The sequence below is a fragment of the Oxyura jamaicensis genome, chromosome 24 (genome assembly GCF_011077185.1).
Source record: "Oxyura jamaicensis isolate SHBP4307 breed ruddy duck chromosome 24, BPBGC_Ojam_1.0, whole genome shotgun sequence".
Classification (NCBI taxonomy): domain Eukaryota; kingdom Metazoa; phylum Chordata; class Aves; order Anseriformes; family Anatidae; genus Oxyura; species Oxyura jamaicensis.
The window spans coordinates 7,266,395-7,275,874 of NC_048916.1; the positions used below are offsets into that span (position 1 = coordinate 7,266,395).

At 55.7% G+C, this 9,480-nt stretch overlaps 1 protein-coding gene across 1 annotated transcript; it reads right to left on the reverse strand.

Annotated features, from left to right (window-relative positions):
* Positions 1 to 530: 530 nt before the first annotated feature.
* On the reverse strand, positions 531 to 9,480 carry LOC118177940 (5-hydroxytryptamine receptor 3A-like). Its single transcript, XM_035346021.1, has 9 exons — positions 9,179 to 9,480; positions 5,089 to 5,252; positions 4,958 to 5,002; positions 3,960 to 4,069; positions 3,091 to 3,260; positions 2,786 to 2,946; positions 2,242 to 2,452; positions 1,442 to 1,675; positions 531 to 874 (listed from the first exon to the last, which is right to left on the reverse strand). Exons 1-9 carry the CDS (start codon positions 9,243 to 9,245, stop codon positions 576 to 578), a joined length of 1,461 nt encoding a protein of 486 aa, XP_035201912.1. The 5' UTR covers positions 9,246 to 9,480; the 3' UTR covers positions 531 to 575.

The following is a 9,480-nucleotide window of genomic DNA, read 5'->3' on the forward strand; positions in this document are numbered from 1 at the left end:
GTGCAGGGCGGATGGAGCCGGTGAAGCTGTGCCCCAGGGCAGGTATCGTGAAACGAGGGGAGGGGGGCTGGGAAGGAACCGGGGGGCAGCAGGAAAGCGCCTGGGGAAGGGCTCAAGGAGGAGAGGGCCCCCGGTGCCCGCCTGCTCCCGGGGCTCCAGGTGAGCGCCCGCCGGGCAGGGTGCGCACGGAGCCCCGAGCCCGGCTGTGCCGGCCATTCCCAGCGGAGCGGGGCCGGGGGGGCCCGGGGGGAGCCCGGGCGGGAGCCGCCTCCGCCGCCGGGGCGGGCGCTGCTGTCCGCGGTGCTGAAGCCGTGGCGGAGCGGGGCCGGCGGGGAGGGGGCAGCGCCGCGACCTGGCCCCGGCTGGAGGGGCTCGAGGGGCTGCCGGGGGGTCGGCGGGGCGGGGATGGTGAGAGCCGTGCTCACTCGTGCCTCAGCCCTCGGTTGCTGCTGCTCCAGAGCTGGCGGGGGGGACGGTCGCACCAGCGCAGATCTCCGCGGTCAGAAAGCACGGGTGGGTCCGAGCCAGGGAGCACAGCGGCATCCGAGGTCCCCACCTCGCCTGCCCCGAGCAGCTCAGGCGTACTGCCACACCGACCAGAGAGCACCCAGAGTGACGGTGTAGGCCAGGACAGCCACCAGGTATGCCCGGAAAAGCAGGACATCCAACACGTAGCCCACCTGCAGCCACTCGCGGGCAACGTCACGAAACTCATCCCGCTTCTCAAGGAACTGGCGAATGGTGGTGATCTCGTGCAGGATGCTGTGCGTGAGCGGAGAGCCCTCTGCCAGAGTGCCAAAGGCAGGTGTGGGCCTCGTGCCCCCTGCCACCTCACGCTCCCGGGGGTCCTCACAGCTGTAGTGGTTCAGCTTGGCTGCAGGATCAAGAGAGGTAAGCCAGAAAAATCTGTTTAGATGCAGAGCTGGGATTTGTGTGTGTGATCTGGACATCCGTATTGCCATGCATGAGCCACAGTGAGTCACAACCCTGCTCTCCACTCCCCAGGCTGCTGGCAATGCTGCTCATGGAGCACTGGCTTGCAATGAAGCATGGTTGTGCTTGGCTTGGGAGGAGAGAAGGCTCCTGCTTGGCTGATATTTACTGTGCCAGGACAGGGGACTGTGCTCTAGAACAGGCCCAGTTTATAAAATTGTTTTCTGCCAGTCTTGTCCCAGGGCTGAAGATACCGGCAGTGCTGGGTACACCTGAGCTGGGCATCGTCACTTCTCTGGGCATGACACAGACTGGAAGGGGGGGAAACAGGTGAATGTGGGGTGTCTGCTGCTGTTGCTCAGAGCTCCAATAGAGAAGGTGAGAGCTAATTGGAAAGATGAACATGTTGGAAGTCCTGATAATATGCCATTAGACTAGATTTGGGCTTAGAGCTGTGTGAGGCCTGGTCCCCTTCTCCTCCCACAGGAGCTCTCTCTCGAGCCCTTACCTGTGCTGTCGTTGTTCTCCACATGCCTGGAGATGTCTGAGCTCTGTGCCCTGCTTTGGCTGAATTTCTTCCTGTCCCGGATGCAGAGCAGGACAGCAGCACGTTCCAGCAGCAAGTGCTTCACCCAGCTGGGAACGTGGGGCTGCAGGTCTTGATTGTGTATCAGGCGCACAATGAGGATGGTCTCCGTGAGGCTGATGACAAGCAACGCCATGCACACCACAAAATAGATGCCTGTGGAGATGCCAGCAAAGTGAGTGGCCTGCAATGGCCAGCACAGTTTTTAGATGGATGCACAAAGCAGGTAGGTCCTGAGTTAATTCCCCCTGCCCGCCTCTCTCTGCACAGAGCTGCAGTTCCTGCTGCTCCCAGCCCATGACTGCTGTTGCAGTTGCTTTGTGGACCACCCCATCCAGTCAGCAGGATGCCTTTTCTGTTCCCTGTGCTGCTCCAATGGGGCCCTCACATGCACCTGGGCCAGAGCTAGAGCTCCAGTGCAGCTGTCAGCCACTTGTGACTGTCACCCCGACACCCCAAGTCCTGAGATCTTTTACAGCCCCCAGTTTTGTACCTCCCCCTTCTTGTTCCTCTAGTTCTGGTAATGTTTCTCTGCTGGAGCTGGACCACCTCCCCCCTGATTTCTTAGCATCCTGGTCCCAGAGGGATGGGCTTTAGCCCATGGTTGGGCACTATCCTGGCTCAGTGGCAGTGAGGGAGGTGAGTGATAGGCTTCCACCACATAAGCCAAGTGTGAAGAGCTCTTGCCCCATTGCCAGCTGGGACTGGTCGCACTGCTGTACCTATCAGTGGGGTGCCAACAGCCGTAGCCGGAAGCGTGTCAGATACAATGATTAGGAAAACTGAGTAGCCCAGTAGGAGTGTGATCTTGAAAGAGACCCTCTCGCCACTGTTGGGAGGCAGGTAGAAGCCCACAATGTCCATCACCATCAGGAAGATACTGGGGAGCAGCAGGCTGACAGTATAGAAGAGGGGACGTCTCCTGATAACTACCTGCCAGGACAGAAGGAAAGACAGGAAAGATTTGGTGAAGGCTAGAGCCCTGCTTGAAAGAAGAGCTTGAGCTGGTGTGGGTCTCCTCTAAAGCAGGTGAGGATGGTGGGCTGCACTGACAGGACCCTCGGAAGAGCCCTCAGCACCAGGAGAGGTGCCAGTGGCAGGGGATGCAACAGCACAGAAGCAGGGGAGTGACTCGGTTATGAAGTAAGAGGACTGGGGGGCCAAGCCCTGCCCTGCTTTGGCCTCGTCCTTGAGAAGATCAGAGGCCAAAGCAGGGCACAGGGTGGCACGGGGCTCCCGTTCCCGCGGGGAGGTGAGGGCTCTTACGTAGAACTTCATCTCGGCGTAGCTGTCGCTGCTCTTGACGCTGAACTCCTGGAAGTGGCTGAGCACGTAGAGCAGCTCCCACTCGCCCTGGTTCATGAAGATGCTCCTGTCGAATTTCACCAGCTCCGGGGTCCGCCAGAGCGAGAGGTTGATGTCGCGGACTGGAAGAGGTGGGGACGGAGCTGCCGGGTGCCCGTGCCCGTGCCGGGCCGCGGCGCATTCCCGAGCCGCTGGGGCCACCTAGAGGGGGCCGCGTCCCCTGCACGGAGCCGGCCCGCCCCGAGCCCCCCGGGGGCGGCACTCACTGTTGTGCAGCCAGCTGGTGAAGGTGAGAGAGCAGTTCTGGACGTCGAAGGGGAAATTGTAGATATCCAGGCTGCAGGCAGTCACCACCTGGATGGGCTTGAGGTTCTGCACCTCTCCGTGGTGGCGGACGTAGACGTAGGGGACGTCAGGGGACTTCCCAACGTCCACGCTGGAGGGCACAGAGACAGAGAGCAAGGGTAGGGAGCGCTTCTGGAAGCACCGAGAGCAGAGTGGGCTCCTCCTGACCAGCTGCATTTGGGATGGGGACTGCCCAGCGTGGGAACTGGGACCTTACCTTGCTGTTCTGCCAACCTGCTTTTTTGGAAATAAGGGGAGGCTGGGGAGAAGGGCCAGGACACGAGCACACCACTCACAGGTTGGAGCAGCTGCTCTGTGTCATTGCTGTGTTCCCCGTGCTGCTGCCCTCTCCCAGTGCAGCCCAAGGACTATTTGTGGCTTTGCTTCGCAGAGGTCTCTGCAGCACGAGATGGTGGGAACACCTTAAATCCCAGCAGAAGTGGGGGTGGGGAGGGACAATGGCTGGCTTTGCAGGAAGGGCTGGCAGCTCTGCAGCTGCCCTTGCATTGTGCCTTCTTAACAAAGCCTTTCTCCAAATATCTGGATTCCACCCCCCCAGCACAGTGTGGGTAATTACAAATGTTTGTGGTTAGCCAGCATTGGAAATGTCCCAACTGCCAAGCCGTTTCCCCATCTGCAGCTCACCGGATACGGGGGCACTGCCAGTTCTGTGCGGGGAATACAGAGCAAGGCACAGCACGCGTGCTTACGGAGCGAGAGGGTGGCTAAACCACCCTGCTCTCCTTTGGGGTCCCCTGCGATGGGGTTCGGAGAGCTGCACTGCACTCACAACTCGTTGATGAGGATGTCAGGCACCCAGATGCTCTCCGCGGGAAGGGATATCTGTGTGATGTTGTCAAAGCACGCTGGGTCCCACTGGAGGAACTCATCTGTCCAGTGCTGCAGGGACAAAGCAGAAGGGAACTTAGAGTTGGGGTCAGTCCTAGCCCCACCACAATCCAAACCTGATGCTAGCAGCCTGCCATGGAAATGTGCTAAATGCCGTGTATGAGATGCAGGAAAGCCCATTTCCTCAGCTATCACAGCCACCCAGCAGTGAGAAGCAGGATACATTAAAGCTGTGCCTTTAGACTCTTGATTCCTGCCCTGCGGAGGTCTCGTTGTCACAGGAGAAAACGTCTCTGTGCTAAGCTGGGATGCGATCATTCAGGCACAACACGCATGGAGATGCCTTTACCTTCCAAGGGTGCTGGCTGTCATAGGGAGACAGCACTGTCCCCAACAGCATTTCCCATCAGCACAGAAATGCCTGTCCTGACCCTTCCTGAAACTACCTGGTTCTGCCTGTGTCCAAGTATTCTGTGGTTTGTGGGCTCCATTTGAAGGTGAATTCATTGAGTGATAACTGGGCACTCACAGGGAACAGAAACCACAGAGGTGAGTGAGCAGCTGAGCAGACAAAGGAGCTGCATTAGGGAAAAGGGGAGAGGAAGGGGCAAACTGGGAATGCAAAGGAGATTTTATTTTGTACTGAGTTCAGTGCTCCACGGCTTTCTTGCATTCCTGCATCCAAGAGAGCTGGCTCCAGTTTTCAAAGGAGCCACCACACCCGGATTTTTCTCCAGGGCTAGAAACTGGGATGCTAAGGTAGGCAAACATCAGAGCTGGGTGACAACAGCCTGCCCTTCCATGTGAGCTCCTCCAGGACAATCACGTCCTGCTGGGAGGCAGATAGCCCAGTCACCACAGGTGCTCCAGCCTCAGGAGCAGCAGCCAGGGCCCAGAGAGAGGGGGAGTTGGCAAAGGTCTCCTCGTCTCATGGCTCACCTGTCTGTACCAGATGTAGGTGGTCAGCACCTGGTTTTTCTCATCCTGTCAGAATAAGAGGACACAGGGATGTCACAGGGTGACCCCTCCCGGCTCGCCCGGCGGTGGTGCGGTGGGAGCGGCAGACTCACCACGCTGAGAATGGCATACACCATCACATCGATGGCCACGGTGGTGGTGGTGCGCCAGTCCCGCACGGGCCGGGTGCCCTTCCTGTAGCGAGCCAGCAGCGAGTCGGACAGACGGAGCAGGGCCGGCGCTTCGGGGTCTGGCACCCAGCTCGCCCTTGGGGTACCTGCCAGGGCAGGGAAAGGTGCTGTCGCAGACTTGTCCTGTCTCCCTGACATGCTGCCCCAAATCCCCAGGGATGGACAAAGGAAAATCCAGGGAAGCAGCACCTGTGGCCAGTCCTAGGGAGGACCTGGGGCCGTGCTGCCTCCCCTTAAGGCAGGCAAGGATGTGAGTGCCGGCTGGATGCAGGAGACGGGGCCCTGCCATCCCCTCCGCACTGTGCCAGGGGCTGTTCACATCCAGGCACTGGCCTAAAATCTCCATGGGGTGTGCCTCAAAATGCAAGGTGCTGTTGAACGGTGTACCTGGTTTACCATTTGGGATTGCATTTTCCAGCAAAACTTAAGAGCATCTTGCTGGGAAACAAAAATGCCAGCATTCTTGAAACCTCATCTACTGTTTTATTCAGTTCTTCTGCTAACTCCACAGATTGCTCTGTGACTTTCCCCTGGATACTTCTTGGGTTTTGGGTGGCTGGGTACCACCTGAAGGCTGCCATCTGCCTCTTCTCCAGGAGCAATGTCAGGAGCAGCTGGGCAGCCACTGTGGGAAGCTGCAAGGGAGTCAGTGCCCTGAGATAAGTTTTCCAACTCTTACTATTTTGAGAGGCACTGCTTCTTTACTATGAAGGTGAAGGCTGAGGTTAAAGATGAGTCAAAATGCTAAATTCAAGTACTGGGTAATGAAAAAGACTAAAATCTGTCTACATGAGAAAAAGAAGTTACCCATGTTAATCCTGGGGACTGTGCCACCAGGCTTTGGATACGGGCCCCCAAGTGCTTTGTATGGAGCAAACACTTCCAAGCGCTGCTGGCCAACGTTGCCGTAGTCAGAGCCTCTCTTGGAAAGCGAGAGCAGGACAGCTGGTTTTTTTGGCTATTGGTCAAATATCTGTTCCTTATCCCATCTTTGCTGCTCCAATGCATTCACGCAATGCTGGGAAGGTCTGTACCACTCCTCCATCATTTGTGGCTCTGAATGGCGCTGTGTGAAGGCTGAGGAGCCCGGGTATCTGACAGCGCATCCTTCTCCGCATTCAGATTTTGTCCTTTCGCAGCGCACGTGGCAGCTGGGTGCTCCCCGCTACCCACCCATCTGCTCGCCGCCCACAAAAGGAGGAGGTGCAGGCCGAGACTTTCCTTTCAGCCCAGTTAGCAGGGCATGTGTGATTAGCAATGAGCGAGGGCCCCGCCGCCAGCTGGGATAGCCGTGCCTCTGTGCCTTTGTGGCCGAGCACTGCGTGCTGTCCCAGGAAGGGACCTGGCGTCCCTGCCCATAGCTCTCCCCCTGCCCTGCTCCGCTCAGAGGCCAAAGCCTGCAGCGCGAGGCCGGGGCAGCACTGTGGGGTTTGTGGCGACTTGCATGAGGGAGATGCTCCCCTTTCTGGTGGGATGTGATACAAATAACTGAAATCCATCCCTTAGCAGCAGCTACAGGAGGAGACTGTTGACGGGCAGCAGGCTGTGTTCATCGCTGTGTGGTCTGCATGAGCTGAAGCTGGAGAAGGACGAGCAGGACTGGTGTGTGCACACATGCACGCAGTGCTGGCCCAGCACCGCTCTGCAGGGCGTGGGCATTGCGGCTAGGGCTCCGCGCAGTCCCTTTGGAATCTTCAGCCAGGACAGAACTTGCTTTAGCATGAGGAGCAACACTTTTAAATATGTGCTCTTACTGGTATCTCGACAGTTGTTTCCTGTGGAAACAATCCCTCTGCTAATGATGGGAGCACTAATTGCATTGCAAATTGCTGTGAGCACCCCAGTCCTCGCTGCAAGGCTGCCGCTGAGGCTGCAGGCAGGCCGAGTAGCAGAACCACACTTGCAGCTTTGATCTGGAGCACCCGAGCCTGCTCTGCACACCACAAAAGGCACTAATTGGAATAGATCTGCAGGAACTCGGGGAAAAGCTGCCTGGAAGGAAATTTTAATCTTCCTTTGCGACTGAAAAAAAAAAAAAAAAAAAAAAAAATAGCCCTGACCCCTCCAACTTTGCATGGGATCTATAATGCCTCAGAGCTGGTGGGGCTCACAACCCTCATCCAGCCGCGTGCTAGCCAAGGGAGGAGATGGGGAGGGGGGGCAAGACACAGCAATTAGGGCGATGGGAGGAAAACAGGCACTGCTGTAATTGCACCAGCAGCTATGGCCAAGTGGCCTCAAGCACTGCAGCTGGTTGCAGCTGGCTCGCAACACTTGCCTTCAGACCTGTGCTGCCGAGCTCAGTGTCTGGGAAAATTCGTTTTGGAGGGAGAGGACACAGCTGGGTTCACACCAGGCATCCTGGTCTTCCCAGCAGCTGCCCCATGAACCCGTCTCACACAAGTGCTGGCTCCAAGGGTCTGCCTGGCCCAAATTTGTGCTTCTCTGTGTCTTTGCCTGTCACGTGCAGGTAAGTGGGAGGTGTTCACTGCTTTCTGACCTTTCTCCTAAGTTAAAGATATTTTTTGTCTTTGGTGAATGGTGTGAAATGAAATAGCTCAAAAATTGACAAACTAAAATATCAGAAAGCCTCCAGCCAAGTATCTGTTGGCTTGCAGTATTCTGTGGCCAAGCATTGAAACATTGCAATGTGATCAGCATCAACTGTGAACTACTATTCAAAAAATACCAATTGTAGGATTATTTAAAAAAAAATACAAATGTATTGTCCTAGCTTTTTCCCCTCTCAGCTGAAATAAGACAAAATTAACACATGCTCCTGAAATCACTTGCATGGCCCATGTCTTCACCCTGTATGGGCTTGCTTTGACTTCTCAGAGTAAAGAACATCGGCCAAAAATGCCTCCCCCTGTGGCCAGGTCAGGGCCCTGGTGCAGCTGTGGGGGTGAGAACTGCCTCGCAGCACCCGCTCTGGCATGGCCCCCGCCTGCAGTGCTACAGCAAGGTGACCACGCCAAGCCCAGGGTACAGGGGATGGTTCCTCGGGAGGAATAAAGGCTGTCCAGCCTCACCTGTCACCAGACTTTGTAAGGAAGGAGCTGGCCACCTCTGCTATGGGTTTTCACTTTCTGTGAGCTGCCATTGAGGAAGAGAGGGGAACGCGAGCGCTGGCACTGTGCGGCTGCATGCAGCCCTCTGGCTTGGTGGCTCCCTGGCTGCAAGGGCTCCTCCTGCTCCTCCCCTGCCAGTCCTCAGGCAAGGCTCTGGGCTCAGAAAGGGACAATTCCCTGGTGGAAGGGACGAGCTCGCTGCCCAAAGCCTTTCCTGAGTTATAAACCTGCTGAGAACTTTCACATGTGTTGGTGCAAAACAGCACAGTGATTTTTTTCTCTCTCAAAAAAAAAAAAAAAAAAAAAAAAAAAAGATAAACAAGAAAAAATAAGATCTGCTTATTAGTATTTTGGCAGTTATTTTTCCACTGTATGGAGCTAAGATTACAGAGCACAGCCACAGAAACACTTCTGCATGCTGTCGTCCCCAAAATCCCATTCCAGATTACAAGTAATGAAACGTTATCAAAGAACTACATTTATCATGTGAGGGGCTTGGGCAACAGGTCTCAAACTGGGGGCTACAGACAGATGGACAGGAGATCGTTCTGTTTCTATTTTCTCTCTTACTTGTTCCTCAGGACTCACTCTGAACACTTTCAAAGCTCTTTGAAGTCTCACACCAATGAGCCCCAAATTTGGATCTGGGTTAAAACATGCTGTTACCTCCCTCTCCTCGCAGTCCAAGCCACCAGCACTTGCTCAAGCATGCAGTGCCTCGAAGATCTTTCCAAGAGGTTACCTATGGCTGGTCTTTTCCCAGGTATGCAAATTTTCAATGATATTAATCTCTCTTTTTAAAAATTAATTAATTAATACACTAGTGTTTGCATGCTATAGAGAGCTGCTAGTTTTTTATTAAGGTACACCAACATGCCTTTAGCTACCAAAAAATAGCTCCTTCTCCCCCACCCTGCCAGACTTCCCCGTGATGTCCTTACCTGTGTCCTGCAGCATCAACGCAAGAGGCAGCAGGGACAGAAGCGCCGTGAGAGCTGCCAGCACCATAGCTCTGGTGCCACAGGTCTCCCGGCTCCCTTCCCCAGCCTGAGCTCTCCTCTCCGCTGCAGATAAGTGAACCTAATCAGGGAAGCAGGCAGCACTTTTTCCTTGCTTTCCCCCAGCCGTCAGGTTTCTGAAAATGCGTAATTAATCTTGCAATCAGCCTCCTCTGCTGCATCAAGTTTCAGGCAGGGAGGAGGAAGGAGGAGGCCACCCACCCCATGGGCTGTCACGCCGGTTC